The sequence below is a fragment of the Rhineura floridana genome, chromosome 15 (genome assembly GCF_030035675.1).
Source record: "Rhineura floridana isolate rRhiFlo1 chromosome 15, rRhiFlo1.hap2, whole genome shotgun sequence".
NCBI lineage: Eukaryota > Metazoa > Chordata > Lepidosauria > Squamata > Rhineuridae > Rhineura > Rhineura floridana.
The window spans coordinates 39,130,621-39,152,841 of record NC_084494.1 but is presented as its reverse complement, the minus strand read 5'-3'; the positions used below and the strand labels follow the sequence as shown (position 1 = coordinate 39,152,841).

The following is a 22,221-nucleotide window of genomic DNA, read 5'->3' as shown; positions in this document are numbered from 1 at the left end:
ATACCACGGTGCTAACTGAGTTCTATTCAGGGGGAGAGGACGTTTCGGAGCCACCCGGTCTAACGCCCCGGTGATCTTTCCATTCCACTCCATCACCAGGGTTTCAACCGGGCAACCTTCAGCAGGTTCCAGTTCCCCTAGCGCAGTCAGGAATCCATCAGGATCCATCAGGCGCCTGGGGCGGACCATTTTAATAGGTCCATCACCCCTGCGGAGAGGGTGTGGCAGCATGAAGTCCATGTTTACCAGATGGTGGTAGAGGAAAAAACCCAGCAAGCCACTCTGCATGGTACCCTGGCAACAGAAACCACACTCCACGCCGGCAGGAAGACTGGGAACGGCTGCCCTGGAAGGTATTTTTAGCTGGCTGCCATTATCCTAATTTCTTACAAACCTCAACTTTAAAAAACCTAAGAAACTGGGAGTCAGCACCCCATGCCCATCACAGGAAATGGCTTGCCTGCTGGTGCACCCGCTCTTGTGCTCCCTCAACAAGCCTTTTAAGTAGAGCCCATATCCCAGTCTGCATCTGTTTTGGAATTGCTGTTTAAGATGTTTTTAAAGATTTTTTAAAAATATGTTTTAAAGATGTTTAGTTTTTGAGATGTTTTAGAGTTTTGTCCTTAGTTTGCCGCCCTGGGATCCTTCTGGGAGGAAGGGCGGGCATGGAAGTTTAAAATAAAAGAAGAAGCCACTGCCGCCCTTGGGGTCCCTTTCCAGAAGTGCCATTGCCATATTCTGCCAGGGATCTCATTCAAGTAGCAAGTGGGGTTGGTCTGGTGCTAGTCAGAGTAAAGCTGAAATATTGCAGGGCCCCACACCTATTACCAGACCAACCCACACATGTACACTGAATAATTCAGAATTCATCAACCCTGGAGCTGCACAGCAGGACGTAAGTTGTTCAGAGCACTAAGACCGCACATTAGTACAAGAGGACAAGGGGAACAGCCATGTAAGCTTTCCCTAAGGCGGCAGCACAGAAGGGGGCAAAATTCTTGACGGAGGAACTTCCTCTCCCGGTGGTATTGTTGAAAAACCCTCCACGGGAATGCCCATGTGCTCTCCCTTTCCCCACTGGAGAAACCTGATTGGGGGGAAAATCCAAGATTGGCTTCTCCTGCATACAGAGCCCCTCCCAAGCACAGGGGGCTTAAAGCCTCCCCCATAAGGGATGAACAATTAGGTAAAAGGAGAAAAATAGGCTGCTACTGATTGGAGTGAGACCAAGATACAAAGCATCTCTTTTATCTGTACAGACTGAAGTTGCTGCCACAAGAGCGACCTTGAACTCCAAATGAATAATAACACACTGGAAAGAGGGTCCACATTCCCTGGTAGGATAGAGCAATTCTGCCTTGGGCACCCAAGTTCTGGGAGAAAGGGGCAGGGAACAAGGTGGAGCACGCCATTCTCATGCCAGGCACATGCATGCATACCCATGCCCAGGGATGAGAGGTGGGTCCTTGCACCACCAAGTAGAACCATTTTAGGCATGAATGCCTGCCCTGTTCCAGAGATAGTCCCAAGTCCTTTGCTTGTTCAGCTGCCCACATATAGAAGTACCCTCCTACTGCTCTGTGGGACCACAAGGGGCTCACGTGCTGACAAGCCGGACACAGCTCCATTGTCTTTGCAGGCCAGGAGTCATATGATCCTAGGAGGCAATCATGTGACTGGCTACATTACCCTCCTGCTCATAGCCCCCCCCCAATGTATATGCTCACTCTTACCTCAAAGGGGCATCTCACCTTGGAGCAGGAAGTAATCTGATGTCGTGCGCTTCAAGGTAGCCTTAGCCTTTTCACTGCTCCAGCTGACCGTCAAGGCCTCTTTCAGGAGGCAGAAATTCACACGCTGGAGAACAGAGGGAGGGAGGATGAATGAACACAACTGCCCTCACGTCCCTGGGGCATGAAGTGACAACGCAAGCAGCTTCCTCTTTCCAGGGGACAGTGGCAAGGACAAGGGGCTACAGGGTGGCTAGGAGGAACCATGGATTCAGTCTAGAGGTGTGGTGTGGTGTGTGTGAGAGAGACTAGAACAATTGTAAATCTCTTTTGCTATCTCCCCACATAATATATTCCCTCAAGGCAACTTCCAACCCTGAACAAAGTGTGCACCTAGAAACAGGAGAATACTTTGAAGGCCAACAGTTCCTGTCTGATGGAAATAGGATCTGAGAGCGTTCCCATCCCATTTGCTCTACACCTTAGTGGAACCCCTGGAATATCAGGCATCTCAGCCAAGAAATCCAGGAGTGCAGACAAAGCAAGGCTGTGGGAACTGGTCTTGTCCACATGGACCAGTCTGTCTCTGGAGAGGGTTTTTTGAATCTCTGTGCACTACAGTTAAGGTTTTCATGTCAATGCTTAAAATCCTTGTTACAAAGCAAAATGGGACATAAGCATGAATTGAGACAATTACTATCCAGAGAAAGTAAGAATGGACCCCACTTCATCCTATTTTGCATCCCAAAAGCAAACAGGGACCATTTCCCCTAAAACCTTATCAGAGCCATGTTCATCTAACACACATTTAACTGGCTGACTTAGCCATCAATTGATGCCCTGTCCCAATTGTTCATTGCAGGCATATTCTTGATATTCTTCCTATAGCTCCTTCACCTGGAGACTCACATAGAGTGCAGGGTCGGCTGAAGAATAACATTTATATATGAAAGGGTCCTTTACCACCTCAGGTCAGGAAGCCCTGCAGAACCTTTCATTTGGAGATAAGGGGAGGAAAGGAGGGATCTGATCTGACAGTAGTAGTAGTGTCACCTACTGGCTCTGGACTGGGTCCACTCATGATTACAAAGCCCATTTTCCCTCATTCAGGTGAACAAATCTCATTTACACAAGATACCAGACACAGGCAATGGAGCTCTGGTGTGCAAGTGAGGATCCAAGGCTGATCTCTGGAGGGCTTGGCCTCTGACAATGGGGCACAAAGAGATGCCACCTCACCAAACAGGCAGGTGTTCCTTGACACTGAGCTTTGCCCAATACTTTTGCTTGTGTCCTCCGATATTTGTTGTCACCCAATTACCACCATAATAGGGCTGTACACCTGGCAAGCCTGACATAGGTCTGGTTTGCACGTCACAAGCATGAGGACTCTGGAAGAGAAGATCACAGGTGCTTCATTCCTCCCTGGTCATTTGGCAGCTGAGCCACACTGAGCTAAGCCATGCTTTGGCTTATGCCATCTGAAGCCAGGCTCATTCATGGTTCAGCAGTCTCTGACAAATCATGAGCTATAAACCATAGGACAAACCTTTGTTACAGCTCACGGTTAGTCTGAAGAGTTAGTCTGGGGACAAGTGAAGAAGCCATGTTCTCTGGGTGCCTGCACATTTGCACTAAGCCATGGTTTGGCTTAGTGTGACATGCAAGTCAGGCCACTAACTCAGGCTTGACTACTAAGACTAGCAGCTTGCGATACAAACTCAGAAACTGGCAAATTTTATTTATTTAAAAGATATAGAAGCAGCCAGCCACCTGATTTCTGGCACTCTCAATTGTAGAAATAAATTTCAGGAATTCATGGGCACTGACTGGACGTGGCTTTATGAATGAGGCACCCAGTGCCTAGCTGATAGCACCCAGGCATTGTCCTCTGCTTCCTGAGCTTATTTGTTAACAGGCAGCTATAAATGGCCCATCAATTCTGTCGATGATCATGTCCATCCACCATAGTTCCACCCCTCTCACACAATCCTTCGATCCTCAAGGAATGGTTTCCATGGCCCTCCACCACCACCACCAGACTCCTTAAGGAAATATGCCAAAATTATTTGAAGTTGTGAATCTTGGAAGCACAATTATACAGGACATAGTTTACACAATGGACATTCTCTGTTTCAATCACAGAGTCTGGGGATCCCTAGCATATGATCTGCACAGCTCTGGCTGAAATGCAGAGGTCTCTATTTATTTATTTATTTATTTCATTAAACTTATAGATTGCCCCATAGCCGAAGCTCTCTGGGTAGTTAACAAGAACAAAACAACATAAAAACACAATAGCATATAACACATTAAAATGCAATTAAAATACAGAATATTAAATTAAAACAATTCCAATACATACATACAAACATGATTAAGATGGTTAAAATGATTAAAATGCCTGGGCGAAAAGGAAAGTTTTAACCTGGCGCCGAAAAGATAGTAACATTGGCGCCAGGCGTATCTGCTCTGGGAGGTTGTTCCACAATTCTATAACAATTAGTCCTTACATATGAACATAAGAAGAGCCTGCTGGATTAGGCCAATGGCCCATCTAGTCCAGCATTCTGTTCTCACAGTGGCCAACCAGGTGCCCATTATGGGAAAGCCTGCAGTTTCCAGCAAATGGTATTTGGAAGGATACTGTTTTTGCCTATGGAGGCAAAGTATAGCCATGGACAGCCTTTTCCTCCATGAATTTGTCTAATCCTCTTTTAAATCAATCCAAGTTGGTGGCCATCACTGCCTCTTGTGGGAGCAAATTCCATAGTTTAACTATGCGCTGAGTAAAGAAGTACTTCCTTTTGTCTGTCCTGACTTTTCCAACATTCAGCTTCATTGGATATCCACGAGTTATAGAATCATAGAATCATAGAGTTGGAAGGGGCCTTGTAGGCCATTGAGTCCAACCCCCTGCTTACAGCAGGAAATCCACAGCTAGAGCATCTCCCGCAGATAGCTGTCCAGCCTCTGCTTGAAGACATCCAGCGAAGGGGATCCCACCACCTCCCTAGGCAGTCGGTTCCATTGCTGAACTGCCCTTACTGTCAAGAAGTTCCTTCTAATGTCCAATCTGAATTTACGCTCCTGCAACTTAAAACCATTAGACCTAGTCCTACCCTCTGGGGCAGCAGAGAACAAATCTGTACCCTCCTCTATGTGACAGCCCTTCAGGTACTTAAAGAGTGCAATCATGTCACCCCTCAGCCTTCTCTTCACCAGACTGAACATGCCAAGTTCCTTCAACCTTTCCTCATAAGACTTGTTCTCCATACCGGCTATCATCCTCGTCGCCCTCTTCTGAACCCGCTCCAACTTGTCTATATCCTTCTTAAAATGAGGCGCCCAGAACTGAACGCAGTATTCCAGATGAGGCCTGACTAATGCAGAATATAGTGGGACTATTACTTCCCTCGACCTGGAAACTATAGCTCTGTTTATGCAGCCCAAAACCACATTTGCCTTTTTTGCCGCAGCATCACACTGCTGGGTCATGTTCAACTTGCGATCCACTACAATTCCAAGGTCCTTCTCACACACACTACTGCTAAGCCAGGTATTTCCCATCCTGTACCCATGCATTTTGTTTTTCTGGCCTAAATGCAGAATCCTGCATTTGTCTTTATTGAATGTCATTTTATTAATTTCAGCCCAATTTTCTAATCTATCCAGGTCCCTTTGGATTTTATTCCTGTCTTCCATTTTGTTAGCTATCCCTCCCAGTTTCATATCATCCGCAAACTTCATAAGGCTTCCCTCCACCCCATCATCTAAGTCACTGATAAAAATGTTGAAGAGTATCGGCCCCAGGACAGAACCCTGTGGCACTCCACTCGAGACCTCCTTCCAGTCCGAAGCAGAGCCACCGACGACCACTCTTTGAGTACGGTTTTCCAACCAGTTGTGAATCCACCTGACAGTATTTCCATGTAGTCCGCATTTGACGAGTTGGCTAATCAAAAGGTCATGGGGGACTTTGTCAAACGCCTTGCTGAAATCTAGATAGATGACATCTACAGCATTTCCACCATCTACTAAGCTAGTGACCCGATCAAAAAAAGAGATTAGTTTGACAGGATTTTTTCTTGACAAACCCATGCTGGCTCCTTCTAATCACAGCACTGTCATCTAGATAGTTGCCAATGGGACTCTTTTATTATCCGTTCTAATATCTTTCCTGGTATTGAAGTCAGACTGACCAGCCTGCAATTCCCCGGATCTTCTTTTTTACCCTTTTTAAAGAGCGGGACGACGTTTGCTCATCTCCAATCCTCCGGCACCTCTCCCGTTCTCCAGGATTTCTCAAAGATGATGGCAAGAGGTTCTGAGAGTACATCCGCAAGTTCCTTCAATACTCTGGGATGCAGTTCATCAGGCCCTGGAGATTTGAACTCATTTAGGTTAACTAGGTATTTCCTGACTATCTCCTTATCAATCTCGAACTGCAGTCCCAACCCCTTACTGAGATTGCTACCGATGCAAGGTTGCACACTGTTCCCTTTTTGGGAGAAAACAGAGGCAAAATAGGCGTTGAGCAGTTCTGCTTTTTCCTCGTTATCTGTCAATATTTTGCCATCTTCATTGAGCAGCAGTCCCACCATTTCCTTGGTCTTTCTCTTGCTTCGAACATATCTGAAAAACCCCTTTTTGTTGTTCCTCGCTTCCCTCGCCAGCCTCAGCTCATTCTGGGTTTTAGCTTTCCTTACGCTATTCCTGCAAGCCCGAGCCGCTCGTCCGTACTCTTCCTTGGTGATGCGTCCTTCCTTCCATTCTTTATACATGCTCTTTTTTACTTTTACCTCCTCCACCAGTCTTCCGTGTAGCCACACTGGCTTTTTCCGATGTCTTCCATTTTTCTTCCTCTTTGGAATTGTTTGCGATTGCGCTTTTTGTAATACATTCTTCATGAACTCCCACGCTTCTTGGGCTCCTTTTTTCTTTAGTCTACCTAGCCACGGGATCCTACCCATCATTTCCCTGAGCTTGCTAAAATCGGCTTTCCTGAAATCCAAGGTCCATGTTTGACTATATTCTTCTTTGGCTTTCCCCAGAATCCCGAATTCCAGCATTACGTGGTCACTTTCCCCCAGGGTACTGACTGCTTTAATTCCCGTGACCAATTCGTCCCTGTTAGTTAAGATCAGGTCCAGGATTGCCGATCCCCTTGTTCCTTCTACTTTTTGAAAGAGGAAATTATCACCAAGGCCCATCAGGAATTTGTTGGAGGCTTTGTGCTTCGCAGAGTTTGTCTCCCAGCAGATATCCAGGTAGTTGAAGTCCCCCATCACTACTACTTCTTGCCTCCTTGAGATTTCAGAGATTTGTTTGAGAAAGGCCTCGTCTACCACCTCTTCTTGGCCAGGGGGTCTGTAGTAGACACCTACTACCATGTCGGTTTTATTTGTTTCTCCATTTATTTTTACCCAAATGGTCTCTACTTTGTTCGCTCTCTTGGATTTCCATAGAGGTGTATTTGTCTTTGACGTATAACGCTACTCCCCCTCCTTTTCTGTTGCTTCTATTATTTCTGTAGAGTTTATATCCTTGAATGGCTATATTCCAATCATGGGAGTCATCCCACCAAGTTTCTGTTATCCCTATGAAGTCATATTTGCCTTGATGCACTAAGACTTCAAGCTCCCCTTGCTTGTTTCCCAAGCTCCGCGCGTTGGTATATAGACACCAGAAGTCTCTTTTGTCCTGATTGGATTCCTCCGTTAATATACCGTGAGCTTTGCCGTGCATCCCTTTCTCTCTCCCAGTGTCTCCTGTACCCTTCAAATCCTTGCGTTTACAACCCGCTGTCTTTGGATCGGTATTTAAGCTATCATCTCCATCCCCCAGAGGCTTTAGTTTAAAGCCCTCTTGATGAGTTTTGCCATACTTCTCCCCAAGAGATTCTTGCCAGTCCTCGTGAGGTGCAGCCCATCTCTTGCCAACAGTCCCCCCTCCAAGCAGCTTAGACCATGGTCCCAGAATCCAAACCTCTCCCGTCGACACCATCTGCGTAACCAGTTGTTGACCTGCAGTATCTTCCTTTCCCTTTGTAGTCCTCTATCCTTCACGGGAAGAATTGAGGAGAAGACCACCTGCGCCCCAAAATCCTTGACCTTCCTACCCAGAGCCTCATAGTCCAAGGTGATCTGTTCCAAGGTGTTTCTGGCCGTGTCCGTGCCCACATGGATGAGGAGAAAGGGGTACTGGTCTTTGTTCCTGATGAGCCTCGGCAGGTTGTCAGTGACGTCCCGGATGCGTGCCCCAGGGAGACAACAGACTTCCCGATTCATTTTGTCCGGCTGGCATACCAGTGCCTCTACCCCCCTGAGCAACGAGTCTCCAACCACCAGCACCCTCCTCTTTTTGCCGCGAGCAGTGGTTGCATCAGCTTCCTTCTTCCAGGGTGTGGAGTCTTCCTTTGCAGTCAGTGTCTCTTGATGCAGGTGAGTTTGTTGAGGCTCTTCAGAGGTGCTGTCTGCCGAGAGACACTGAAAGTGATTTGTTAGTTGCATCAGTTCTGAATCCCTCCTGTTTTTCCTTGCCCTTACAGTGACAGTCCTCCACGGGGATTTGTTGCTGTTGCAGTCCTGTTCTTCCTTGCCACTTTCTTCCTGTACTTTGTGTCGCTCCCTTAATTCCTCTTGTGTTCTATCGAGGAAGTCCTCATCTTCTCTGATAAGTCGCAGGGTGTCTATGCGTTGCTGCAGCCCCCTAACCTTTTCTTCTAGGAGCGCCACCAATCTGCACTTGCTGCAAGTGTAATCGCGCCTGGTTTCCGTTAAGAAGATGAACATAGCGCACACCTTGCAGGTGACAACAACTGATTGATCCCCCTCCATTTTATGTTTGTTGTTTGCTATTTCTGTTGTCAGTGGCAGTCTTGATGTTTCTCTTGTGAGTGCCAGGAATTAGTTGAACGGATTTTGGTTTGAGTTCTAGTGTTGAGTTTTCTCTATCTACTTTCTCCATGCCATGCATAATTTTATACACTTCTATCATGTCACCTCTTACCGCCTTTAAAGTAAAAAGCCCCAAATGCCGCAACCTTGCCTCACAGGAGAGTCGCTCCATCCCCTTGATAATTTTGGTTGCCTTTTTCTGAACCTTGCCCAGCTCTACAATACCTTTTTTGAGATGTGGCAACCAGAACTATACACAGAATTCCAAATGTAGCCACACCATAGACTTATATAATGGCATTATGGTATCGGCAGTTTTATTTTCAATACCTTTTCTAATGAACCCTAGCATGGAATTTGCCTTTTTCACAGCTGCTGCACACTGGGTTGACATCTTCATCAGGCTATCCTCTACGACCCCAAGGTCTCGTTCCTGGTCAGTCTCTGCCAGTTCAGACCCCATGAGTGTATATGTGAAATTAAGATTTTTTGCTCCTGAATTGCATTTGCCATTTTACCGCCTATTCACTCAGTGTAGAGGTCCTTTTGGAGCTCTTCGTAATCCCTTTTTGTTTTAACTCTGAACAATTTAGTATCATCAGCAAACTTGCCATCTCACTGCTCATCCAAATCTAGATCATTTAGGAACAAATTAAAAAGCACAGGAAGGCCCAATACCAATCTTTCAGGGACTCCACTTTCTACAGCCCTCTGTTGGGAGAACTGCCCATTTATTCCTGCTCTCTGCTTCCTGCTACTTAACCAATTCCTGATCCACAAGAGGACCTCTCCTCATATTCCATGACTGCTCAACTTATTCAGGAGGTTTTGGTGAGGTAGTTTGTCAAAAGGTTTTTGAAAGTCCAAGTACACTATGTCAACCGGATCACCTCTATCTATATGCTTGTTGACTCTCTCAAAGAACTCTAATAGATTAGAGTTCAGTTCTGAACACCGCACTCTAAGAAGGATGCAGACAAACTGGAACAGATTCAGAGGAGGGCAACGAGGATGATCAGGGGGCTAGAAACAAAGCCCTATTAGGAGAGACTGAAAGAACTGGGCATGCTTAGCCTTGAGAAGACTGAGGGGAGGGAGGATAGCACTCTTCAAGTACTTGAAAGGTTGCCACACAGAGGAGGAACAGGATCTCTTCTTGATCGTCCCAGGGCACAGGACACCGAATAATGGGCTCAAGTTGCAGGAAGCCAGTTTTTGGCTGAACATCAGGAAAAACTTCCTGTTAGAGCTGTATGACAATGGAACCAATGACCTGGGGGGGAGGCCTTTATAACACTGGAGGCCTTCAAGAGGCAGCTAGATAGGCACCTGTTGGGGATGCTTTAAGTTGGATTCCTGCATTGAGCAGGGGTTGGACTCAATGGCTTTATAGGCCCCTTCCAACTCTACAATTCTATGATTAGTGAGGCAGGACTTACCCTTGGAGAAGAGATGCTGGTTCTGCTTCAGCAGGGCTTGCTCTTCTATATGCTTGGTTATTTTACCTTTAACAATACTTTCTACCAGTACTGTGACAGATTAAACAACAAAGCATATAGAACAGCGAGCCTTGCTGAAGCAGAAACTATGGCTTCTGCAAGGGGTAATTAGCATCCAGAATACCTTTGCTCTTGTCCATTTAAACAACAGTGCACAACATCCTTGCTGTCAGCACTTTGGACAGAGGTGGAAATCTGAGGCCAAGACTGTGATCTGCCCAAACCCAAGGCTAGGTTGGGCTTTCACCAGAGGTCCACTTATCACCCTGAATTGTTCCTTCTCATCTCTGCATCTTTTATCCCAGGGACAGGAAACCTGTGACCCGCCAGATGTTGTTGGGACTCCAATTCTTGTCATTCCCAGCCAGCATGGCCAATAGTCAGGAACGATGGAAGTTCTGAAAGGCATCTGAAAGGCCACAGGGTCCCCGCCTCTGGTGCAGGCATTACTAACTCTCACTAAAGGGAAGGGCCAGGACTGCAAACTGGTTGGGAAGTCAAGCAAAGAATGAGAAGCATTTGACTGACAGCTAATGCCCTGCTGGGCAGCCTGCAAGGGTAGACTTGCCTGAAGGGAGAGGGGAGGCCGACTCAGCTCAGTGGCATTTTTGGATGGCAACCAGGAATGCAGCTATGTGGCAACTGCGTAACAGAGAGAAATGAGACAGTCTAGGGATTTCTACATGAAAGAGCAAGGCCTTGCTGTGTGCAGGCATCGATCCCCATGCCTCTGCTCCAAAGGGCCACTGAGCTCCCCAGGTACAGCTCTCCCACCCACCTTCTTCACTAGGGTGGTCTCTGTGAAATCCAGCTTGGCCTTCTTTTTGTCAGGTCCATCTTCCACTCCCTGGCTGGCTTTGGCAACCTTCATTTTCTCTCTGCAAGACACAAGGACAAATGACTATCACACCCCTTCTCATCACCCTAGCTGCTGGTGGACTCTTGTCCAAAGGATGCTGCCTTGGCTTCAACAGGTCAAGAGCAGGCGTGGAGCTGCAAAGAGGACAATGCATGGACTGGATGACTCTCTGGCTCCCTCCAGTGGCCAAACTCTAGAGGTGATGTGGGATGGGTTTTCCAAGCACCTGCTCCCAGCCGTGTGGGTAAAAGCCTCTAAGCCAATTCAGAGACAATTTCCAGCAAGCTCCCAGCCCCAAGCTGATATCCCAAATCCCAGGAAGACTCACTCCACAAATTCGTGCTCGCCCAGGTTGGCAAACATGTAGCCGTGGTAACCAAAGACATCACCCGTGAAGAACTTTATGCCATTCTTGTGGCATATTTGGTCGACCTTCACAAGCACCTCCTGAGAGCAGCATGTCAAGCAGACCTAGAAAGCAAAAGCCACAGAGCCACAGGATCAGCTTCCTGCAAACTGTGGAGCACAGAAGAGGCAAACGTTGCCCCGAGGGGTCTGTGGGATGTCCTTCTACTGAAGGACAGAGAAGGTATGTAATTGCCTACCACCTCCCCGCTGGTCTGTTGGCCTCTGCTTTAAGTGCCCAGGCATCTCACAGGTGCTAGAGAGGGCAATCGGGGAACAAAGGCATCATGGGAACGTTTGGCTCTGGGAACCTGCATGCAACCTGCACCCATCAAGGTCTGAGCCAAGTACACTCATGCATTCAATCTCCCCTCAAGCTTCCACTGGAACTCACCACATCAAAGCAGGTGAAGAACTCCTCAGCCTTCAGCTCAACGTTCTCAGGGTCTGCTTTCACATCAACCATGGGATTGAGATCCTGAGCACGCTCTAGCGAGGCTTCTGCCCTGTTCTTGCCCAGTGATCCCGCAGGGACCAGAAACTGTGCTTGCATATCTTCTGGTGACACCTGGGTAGGGGTAGCAGGAAGCATCTTTTCTTCAGAATGGGCTAGGAAGTAATCAGAGCTGGGGAAAATCCCAGGCAGCCCAGGAGGTTAACCAACAGCACCAGGACACCTGGCCTTACCTGAAGCCATACACCAAAACAAACCATGGACATCTAGCATTTTATCCCTGATAAGCAAAAGCACATAAGGGAAGAGGGGGAGCTATAGGGAGCCCAAGAGGGACTCCTGTACCACCACCGCCTCACAAGACTTGCCAAACACAGAGAGGGAAGGCACATTTCCAAAGGGAACTGTTACTTATTTTATGCAATCACGTGGGCTACAGACATTTGCTTTCCATTTATCATTTATGGCATATCTATCCCACCCTCCTTCCAAGGCGTAAAGGAGACATACAAGGTTCCCATCCAAGTGACTGGCTGCCTGGTGAGTTTCAGGGCTCAATAACGATTTAAAGCTGGCTGGGGCTGCCTTCTTGTAGTCCTCTAGCCACACTATCACATTTACATTCCACCTTTGTGCCAAAGTGCTTGCGGTAGTGGACATCAGGGCTGTGGAGTCGGAAGCAATTTTGGGTGGAGTCGGAGTCGGTAGAAATGTACCAACTCCAACTCCAAAATAAATTTTGATTGACAAATGTTTTAAAATATAAATTCAAAATGTCAAAGAAGCTTCCCATGAAGTCAGCTGTAGTTGAGCATTTCACCATAACTCAAGATGGAAAACATTTTGTGTGTCAGTGTATGACACAGGACCCAGATGAAGACAAATGCTGTGATGCCAAGATCAGCGCATATTCAGGCAGCGATAAAAATGCTTCTATGAGAGCTTCCAATTTAAAAAGACATCTACAGCCCTTTCCAGGGCTGTGGAGTTGGAAGCAAGTTTGGGTGGAGTCGGAAGAGTAGAAAAAAAAAGAGCAGTCGGAGTTGGAGTCGAAGGTTTGGCGTACCAACTCCACAGCCCTGGTGGACATTATAATAATAACAACAGCTTATGCTCTTAAGAGATACATGACACAAAAGAAGGAAGTTTAATTCATTTCCCCTAAGTCCAGGTGTAGCTGAAGCCCTAATATAACACAGCCAAACACTGGTGCACAGCCTGGCAAGGCACCATCTGAATTCCAACTGCTACCACTTGATCTATCCTTAGTTACACTAATTTAAGAGCATGTGGATGTTAATCAGTTCAAGCCATGGCAAACTTGAGGGTTGCCACCTTGCTCTCTGGCAGGGTTTCTCTATGCCTTTAACGGTTGTGTGACATGCAGAAAGTCAACATGTTTACTTCTTATACAGACATGTAATAGGGAAACCTCCAGCTATTGAAAATTCAGTCATGCACCTGTCGGAGCCACAGGAGCCCTGCTATGGGGAAAAAAAGATGTGAGCTGGCCAAACAGTTGGAACACTTCTCTGAACACTGTCTAAGAACAGAAGAGCAGGTAGCGCCTTTACTCTGAGGGAGTATACACCAGCTGTACACTTCTGTTCTGCCGCGCAGATCCTACTACACAAATTCTTGCTCACCTCCTGACTAACAGGCCTGTTGGAATCACCCACATGAAGAAAGCTCCACTTTGTGCTCCAAAGTCACACTGCTGAATTGCAGTCAGAAAGTTAAACCTGCTTTCCACATCCACTACTTATCTAAGTAAAATATTATTTCCCTACCCTACTACAACTGTCTCCCTTGTATAAAACTTCATGTTGCCTATTTTAAGTAAGGCCTTTTATTTCCTAGGTTTCTTACTACACCTGATTGCAAGCATCCCTCATCTGGAGCTAGTATATTTCTAGATGATTTAGGCTGTATCCAATGCTAGGCATACACAGAATAGGCCCATTGAAATGAATGGCACCGAGTTAGTCATGTCCGTTGATTTCCATGGGTCTGCTCTGAGAATGCCTAGCTTTGGATACAACCCCTTATCTGAGAACTGGCACCACATGTGCCCAGCCCTGAACACAAGAGATGCAACACTACCAACAAGGAAATCCATCTGACTATAGAATTCCACTATGGCTGATGCGTGTTCCTGCCCAAGGATCTCCTCTCACTCAGCATTCATTCAGCCTCAAGACAGCCGTGGAAGTCAAAACAACACAGCAATGGAGGAGTACACCTCTACCTTTCCCCAGATCCTCCTCCTCAAAGGGGCCTCTGAGGTCCCAAGCAAGGCTGAGGAAGATGTGTGTGAATAAAAGAGTGTCCAATGAAGGAAAGTGGGCTTCTGAGACTCAGCCACCTGGCTTGTAACATAAATAAAATCCTCCATATGTTTGCGTCCCTTGGAGTATAAAGGGGCAAAATCAGACTGGCCTCGGTCATCAACCAAAGAGCAAGCAGCTGCAAGGAGGTCCCTTCCTCTCCCTGACAGAAAGAACACTCAGGTCTAACTGCCAGTTGCTCTGGGCTGCAAAGTGAGGGGCCGGGAAGACACTCCGCCCTCTGCCACAGCACCACCTTCTATCCAAGCAAGAAAGGCTCCTGCAAGGGAAGGTTAGCCTGGCCCCAGCTAGATATAAATGCCTGTTTGGGAAAATGGAATGGACTGTCTTCAAGTAGATCCTGACTTGTGGAGACCCTATGAATAGGGTTTTTCATAGTAAGAGGTATTCAGAGGTGGTTTACCATTGCCTTCCTCTGAGGCTGAGAGGCAGCGACTGGCCCAAGGTCACCCAGAGAGCTTCATGGCTGTGTAGGGATTTGAACCCTGGTCTCCCAGGTTGTAGTCCAATACTCTAACCACTACGCCACACTGGCTCTCAAAAATGCCTGTTTATAACTTGTTAAACTGATCTCCCTCCTCCGCTTTTCCCCTCCACTCTGTTCCCCCTTAGGTGCTTTGTCTTTTTAGTCAGTAAGCCTAAGAATAAGGGCTACATCACTGCCACTTATTAGTGCAAGGGCCAGCCATGTGCCTGCTGGCGAATGAGCCTATACTGTGTAAAGTTTCTCTTTTGGGATGTGTTCTTAAGATATTTTCTGGCTTGGTCACATCTTCCTAACCCTGTCAGTTTTTCCCCAAAATGGCTGCAAATCTACAAAATGGCTGCAATTCTGTTTCATAAATTGTCTTTTTTTCCAGAAACCATTGATTTTAGGAAGATCATTAGTATAAACTTACGTAGAACATTTTGAACAATTTCATTTGTAATGCTTATTGCCTTAAATGTTTTTTCTTGTTCCAGGTAATGCCATTTTATAAAATCTGAGGTTACCCATAATGGAAGGGATTAAGGTGTTGTGTTCACCAGCTAAAAGAAAAAGGGACAGATCCTGAGCAAGCATCCCTATGGATCTTGTGCAAATGTGATGTTCATGGTAAATGACTGTATATGACAGACAATGGCCGTGGAAACTCACTTTCTGCTTGACAAAAGTGTAGAGACGGTCTCCTAAAACATGTTATGTTTCCACAGGGATTGCTACAGGCCTTATGTGCTGAAAGCAAGTCCGATAAGGAAAGTTACTCAGGACAATGATGACGGTGGAAATGGTGGACAACCTGAGAAGAAATCTGAATGGGTTTATGCACTGTAGAAAGGAACACAGTACATCAGACAACCGGTGAATTATTTGCTACAAGTCATACAAAGGTGACACCAGACTGTACAGAATCTGTAAATGTGACAGAGCTAGCTATTTCTGTGTACAACTTGATAGTTTTAAAAATCATGCACTCTTGAACAAGCACATTAAAGAATGAAGAGTGTCTTTGTTAATATCATGTACCATTCAGTGTATGAGGGTTTAATTGCTGAAACACAGAAGATCTGCTGAAAAACAGATAACTGAAGACAGTCATACCGACAAGAGCGCTTTTCAGAAGCTACTTGAAAAGCTGGAGTTCCCTTCAAAAGGATGCTCGCTCTCTGAACTGTGTTCCTGTATGAATGAAAACATACATAAAACCTTTTTATACTCCCAGGCATTTTAAAGTGTATTTTAAACAGCATTTCCGTATTTTGGATGTTGTTTGGTTCGTTATTGTTTTTTTATTATTATTATTATTTATTGTATTTATTGTATTTATATATTGTGCTTGTTTTTATCTTTTTGTACACCGCCCAGAGAGCCTTCGGGCTTAGGGCGGTATATAAATTAAGCTAAATAAATAAATAATAAATAAATGCTGAATGCCAACTACTGAGTATGTGAATAGCAAGCAGCTGAGGATTTTACCAATTTGGAGTTTTGGGGAGGAGTTAATGTTTTCTTATCCCAAAGGGAAAAAATAAATCAGTTTCTTTTTTCATCAACTGCAAAGCTGCCAGAAGTTGTGGGGGAAAATTGAGCTACTAATGTTTTTAAAGTGCAGAACTGTTGTAAAAGGTGTGCAGTCAATACCAGTTTGACCTTCGCAACAAGTTTTGCAATGAGCACGATTTGAAAGTTTCAGTCAAATTACTAAGTGAATCATCCAAAGGAATAGGAAGAGTTTTTTCCAGTCTAATGCCAACAAATGAAACATCTGTGGGACTGCACAGGGAAAGTGATGTTATCTTTCAGATAATCTACTATGTGGTCCATTTTAGCAGCAAAAAAACTTTTACACGTAATCAATCCATGAAACTTGCAGATTCAAGATGCTCCTAACTAACATCATTGAATGGCCTTGGCCTTGTATCCGTTACAACTGCTTGCAGCGACAGGATTATTTGCTTGCATCCAGAATAGCTGCTCTTGGTGATGGTCACAGGATTCCACTAGTACTACTCACTGTAAAGAATAAACCACTGCATGCATCAGTGGAAAACTTTGATCAGGAGAAAGACCGTTTCTAGCATTAGAAGGATACATGATATAATGCTGGTTCTCTTTCAGGACAGTGAATGGTCTCCTGAAAATTTTCCTGAGCACGGTTGACAACTCTCACTTTGGAAGAAGAAAAACACGTTTGGCAATATCCTGGAGCGTCAAAAGCTTATAAAGTGTCAAAAGCCAGATACATGGTGATGCTTCACCTGAATTTGTTCCTTTTGCAACAATAAAGGTGGTATTACATACCTGAATATATCACAACCCTTAATCCCTCTCAGTAAGGCTTATTTATTTATTTATACATATCCCACCCTTCCTCCCAGCAGCAGCCCAGGGCAGCTTCACAGAGGAAGATGGTGAATGGTTGCCTCGTATCACTGAAGAAAGTCTTTCTAATATTTTCCCATTCCTTGCACATGCAAGACGTGTGCAAGAAATACTATTTGCAAATTCTATGCTAACATAATTTCTTGCTTCAGATTTTGTTTGTGGGTAGCAATGTTTACCAAAATCCATTTAACTAGTGTTTAGGCCCAATATGTGTTGTGGTAATAACTGAATTAAGTATCAAAGAGGTTTATAATTCATCAACATTTTACTTATTTTGCTCTTTGATCTAGGAATTAGTGGCATATTTGACACTTAATTCATAACATCACATTTTCATTAAAAAACACTGACATTAAGGCAATAAGCATTACTCATGACATTGTTCAAAATGTTCTTAGGAACAATCTTTATACTAATTGTTTTCCAAAAATCAACTGTTTCTGAAAAAAATAACAATTATGAAGTAAGGAAGTATAGCAGCCATTTTGTAAATTTGCAGCAAGTTTGGGAAAAATCCTCACAGGGTCAGGATGATGTGATCAAGCCAGAAAATATAGTATACTATCCAAGAACACATCCCAGAAGAGAAACTCTCTACAACAGGCACACATTGGCACAACAGTCCCTAGGCTATATATACAGGGTCTGCCACCACCAGCACTGTACTGAGTTCATGACTGATTCCAGAGAGGTGATGCCTGAAAAGTAAGATAAAAATACATCAAAATTCCCATTCCAGGATTAGGGGATACACAGGTCCACAGAGAACACAAGAAAGGATTCCCCTACTTCAGAAGGCCCACTAGGATTTGTTCCTTGCCCATTAGGCAAGACAGAATACCCACCTGCTGATGGTCAAGCATAGTTAGGGCTTTGACTCCTGCCAGGATGAGGTTCTTGGCTACTTCTGCCCCCAAGCCTTTCATGCCCACCAACAGCACCCGAGATGCCCGTAGGCTGCAGAGAATAAGAAGCAGACATTAGTGCCCTGGTGTGAATAAGAGGGCCTCTGATATGAGGCAGCAATGCAGTTCAACCCACAAAAGCCACACTACTAAATAAAGAGAACTGGCCCAGAACACAGGTTTTACCTGAGGCCAGGAGACTGGATCAAACTGTATTTCAGCTCAGTTCAAGGTGACAGTTTCAATGCTAAAGCTCTAAAAAGGCCCAAGACCGTGAGATGTTTCTTAGTGCCCTCACACACACCAGATGTGTGGTTGGCATGAGAAATGAGGGCCTTTTTTGTTGTGGTGCCCAAAATGCAGAATCCTGGCGCCTTCATCACCTGCTTTTAGGTGAACTTTCTTTAAACTTCATTGCATATTTGCTTTTATTCTACTGCTGCTTTTTAATTACTTGTTTTTTATTTGTTTTCATTGTTTGATAGTTTTGATAGCCACCTTGAGTATATCTGATAAAGCAAGACAGGGTAAAAGTTGTAAAAACGTAATAAATAAGATTTTCCAGGGAATCAGCACTGATCTATCAGTGAGCAACCTACCTCCCTCCTGTTCATGAGCCTGCCTGTTTTTAAGATCCAAGTCGAGAGGTCACGCTTTGCATGCCCCACGTTCAGAACCAACTGCAGAGGGGGTCTTTCAGCAGTGGCACCAGCATAAAAACACACACACAAACACAGGACACTCAGCTGGTGCCTGTTTTGTTGTCTTTTCATCACTAGATAAGAAAGTTTTATTCTACCTAGATTTTAATGGATAATTTTGTTTCTGCTATTCCTTGTTTTTATTGCTGTCTTTATCTCTGTCTTAGCTGCTGGGGATTTGAAGTTGTTTTAATTAGATCTTTAAATTTTAGCTGGCTAGGAAACTTCAGCCTGGAAAGCTTTTAAATACACTCAAGGTAGTAAAATAGTGTTCTGCATCTTCCGAGTGCATACATGACACTGAGATGTGGATTCCAATCCAAATAGTTTTCAGTGCAAAAGGAGGCATTATGTGTTGCTAAGGGTTTTATTAATTAATTAAATCTATATCCCGCCCTTCCTCCCAAAGAGCCCATGATAGCAAACAAATGATAAAGTACTAAAAAAAAAAACCCTTCAAAACAAATATTTGGAATTGCATTCATAATTAACTATTTTAATTAAGGTAGAATACAAGTCACCTTGCTCATATGGCATTGGAATAATAGGGCTTCTCCCCTCCCTCTCAACTCCTCCATTGTTGAATTTCCCTTACATGAAGACAAGCAGAAGCTCTGAGAGAGCTGTTCGGGGGGGAAGGGGTGTCTGAGGTGGGAAAACTGTAGGAGGGGCAACGGCTGTATCTGTGGGGCAGACTGGGAGGGTGGGAGTCCTGGCAGGCTGTGGCACCCAAACACTGGCCCAAATGTTCTGAGGCAACGGTGGGTAGGTGGGAGGGCAAGGCCAAGAACCAGAGGGAAATAGCCAGCTCCCCAGCCGTTACGGGTGGAGGAAGAAGCCTCTAGAACCTTCTGGGGCCCCTGCTGAGGAGACCAAATGCTGGGCCCGGAAGTGTCCTTGGCTGGTGGGCAGAGTGGTGGGGCCCAAATCCAGAGCCTGCCACGGAAGGGGGTGGGGCAGATGTTGGGGGGGGAGGCCAGCTGGACCCCCAGGAGGGCTGCTTGAGGAGGAACTGGGTCCTGGCCAGGGCAGCAGTGGTGCTTCTGAGGGGGTCAATGGGCACCTGAGCACAGGCTGCACCTGCTGAAGGGGAAGGGCCTTCCTGGGCCAACAGTACGTGGCCGTGGCAGAGGAGGGCACTATGCTGCAATAAGGAGCCCCTGAGAACAAGGCTGCAGGATTATTGTGGCGCGCTGGGGGGAGAGAGGACCAAGGGGTCTCAGCGCTAAATCTCTTGGAGGCAGAAGCTGAGGGGGGGGCAAGAAAGAAGGGCCGCACAGAGCCTGAGATGGGGGGGCAGGTGTTCCCAAGCCCCCTGGGGATGGGGGGGAAGAATTAAAGGGTCATTAAGCACCTGCACTTCTACTCCAGGAGGACTCACACCAAGGGCCACTTGCACAGGAGTAGCCCCCAGGTGGGCACAGCCACCAACAGGAGGCATCTGCTGGCAGGAGTCAAGGCAGCAGCACAGGGAAGGCAAGAGGGGAGCAGGAGTGGCACACTGCACCCCCCCAACAAGTAAGCCCCAAACTCCTGCACAGCAGGAGTTGAAAGGGAGGGCAGCCCTGTGGCAGACAAGACCAGCCATGGCTGCTGTGCTACAAGCAGCCTGGTAGCTCTTTGTAGAGTATTGACACGTATTTTTTTAATGCAGCCCCAATTAGACACCACCTAAAGAGCCTTTTCGCCACCCAGCGGCTAGAAGAGATGGAGCCTTCTAAGTGGCTGCTCCACGAGGCTCAGGTAGGCTCCTCTCTAGTGGCCTCCCACCAGTTAGCAAGGACCTTTTGCCTTGCAAGTAGCAACTGGCTTTAAAAGATGGCTGTGCTAATGATCTCTGTGAGGAACATCAGAAGAGACCTCTAGCAGAATCAAGCGGGATCTGAGCACAACCGTGCTCTCCCCACTTGTGATGCTGGCAAGTGGCATCCGGGGGCCTCTCCCAGTAGAGTGACAACAGTCATCATGGTGAGGAGCCACTGGTGCCTAAATCCTCCAGGAATTTGTCTAACACTCTTTCCAGGCTGTCCAGGTTGGTGGCCATCACATTTTGTGGGAGCAAATTCCATAGTTTGAGCTGTGCATTAAACACTGTTTTATTCTGATATGGTGCTTTTAAACTGTTGGAAGCTACCCTCAGTGATGGTCATATACAGTGCCTTGCAAAAGTAATCAGACCCCTGACCACTGCTCTCATATTACTGAATTACAAATGGTACATTGTAATTTCATCCTGTATATTTTATTTTGAAACACTGAAACTCAAAATCAATTATTTATTATCAATTATGGAGGCAGCTGCACCAGCCCCTTCCTGTATTTCCCAGATCTTTAAGTTCTGTGCGTTTTACCTGCCTTGCACCAATTATGCAGCCACGTTTGCTTCTACTGTCTTAATTCTAGGGTTATGGCTTTGGTTTTGCTTTCAAACCCCTCTCAGAGTCCTCCTCCTCCTCCTCCTGCCCCTCTCCTCTCCTCTCCCAAGAAGGGGCCTGAGGTGTGCTAGGCCATCAGCAGTGCTGCTGCCTACCACAGCATCACTTTCCCCGCCCCAGATTTTGAAGGACCAGCTGCCTTGTGGTCATACTGGTCAGTGGCAGGAGGGCCCATCACTGTGCTACTTATACACAGCAGCTGGTCTCAAGCAATGGAGCCCAAGGAGCCAACCATCAACTCAGACCCTCGGATGACCAGGGAACCAAAGGTGTGTTGAAGGAGGATAAGGAGACTGCAGAGAAGCTGAATGAATTCTTTGCATCTGTCTTCACTGTGGAGGATATAGGGCAGACCCCTGTGCCTGAACTCACTTTTGCAGGAAAGGAGACCGAGGCAAACAGCAGTGACAAAAGGCTAAATTCTAGGTTTAACAGACAAAATAAAAACTGACAAATTGCCAGGTCTAGATGGAATCAACCTGAGAGTTCTTAAGAACTCAAATGTGAAATTGCTGATTATCTAATAAAACTATGTAACCAGTCCCTAAGATCAGCCTCCGTACCCAAGGACTGGAAAGTGGTGAATGTAACACCAATTTTTAAAAAGGGATCAGGGGGGTACCCGAAGACAACAAGCCAGTTAATATAACGTCTGTTCTGGGTTAAAGATGAAATTACCAAGCATATAGAAAAGCAAGTCTTGCTAGAGCAGACTTCAGCACCGGGGGCTTTTTAGTTTAAAGAAAAGGTGAGACACCACAGAGATGCCTACAATTATGCTTGATCTGGAGAAAGTGCCTAGACGAGCAGATTTTCTCTCTCTCTCCTAATACTAGAACTCTGAGACATCCAAGAGGCAGTAGCGGCCACCAACTTGGATGGCTTTAAAAGGGGGGGGGACTAATGCACGGAAGAGGGCAAGGCTCTCCATGGCTACTAGCCACGATGGCTACCCCTGCCTCCACCATAGGAGACAGGACGGCCCCCCACCGGCAACTAGGAATCAACCACAAGCGGGGGGGGGGGCACCTCCAACCCGTCCAGGCACCTGGCTGGCCAGTGGGAATGCTGGGCCTTCTAGGCCCCCTTTGGCCTGACCCAGCAGCCAGGCTCTTCCTCC

General features: G+C 46.2%; 1 protein-coding gene across 2 annotated transcripts in view; it reads right to left on the bottom strand.

Moving 5' to 3' along the window:
* SAE1 (SUMO1 activating enzyme subunit 1) overlaps positions 1 to 22,221 on the bottom strand; it is a 28,683-nt gene that overhangs the window by 5,660 nt on the left and 802 nt on the right. For both annotated transcript variants that reach the window (XM_061597434.1, XM_061597435.1), the window contains exons 2-6: positions 17,906 to 18,017; positions 11,787 to 11,960; positions 11,316 to 11,458; positions 10,907 to 11,006; positions 1,752 to 1,857 (exon numbers count right to left, since the gene is read on the bottom strand). In XM_061597434.1, the coding sequence (XP_061453418.1) occupies positions 1,752 to 1,857; positions 10,907 to 11,006; positions 11,316 to 11,458; positions 11,787 to 11,960; positions 17,906 to 18,017 (635 nt within the window). The remainder of the gene's footprint in view (positions 1 to 1,751; positions 1,858 to 10,906; positions 11,007 to 11,315; positions 11,459 to 11,786; positions 11,961 to 17,905; positions 18,018 to 22,221) is intronic.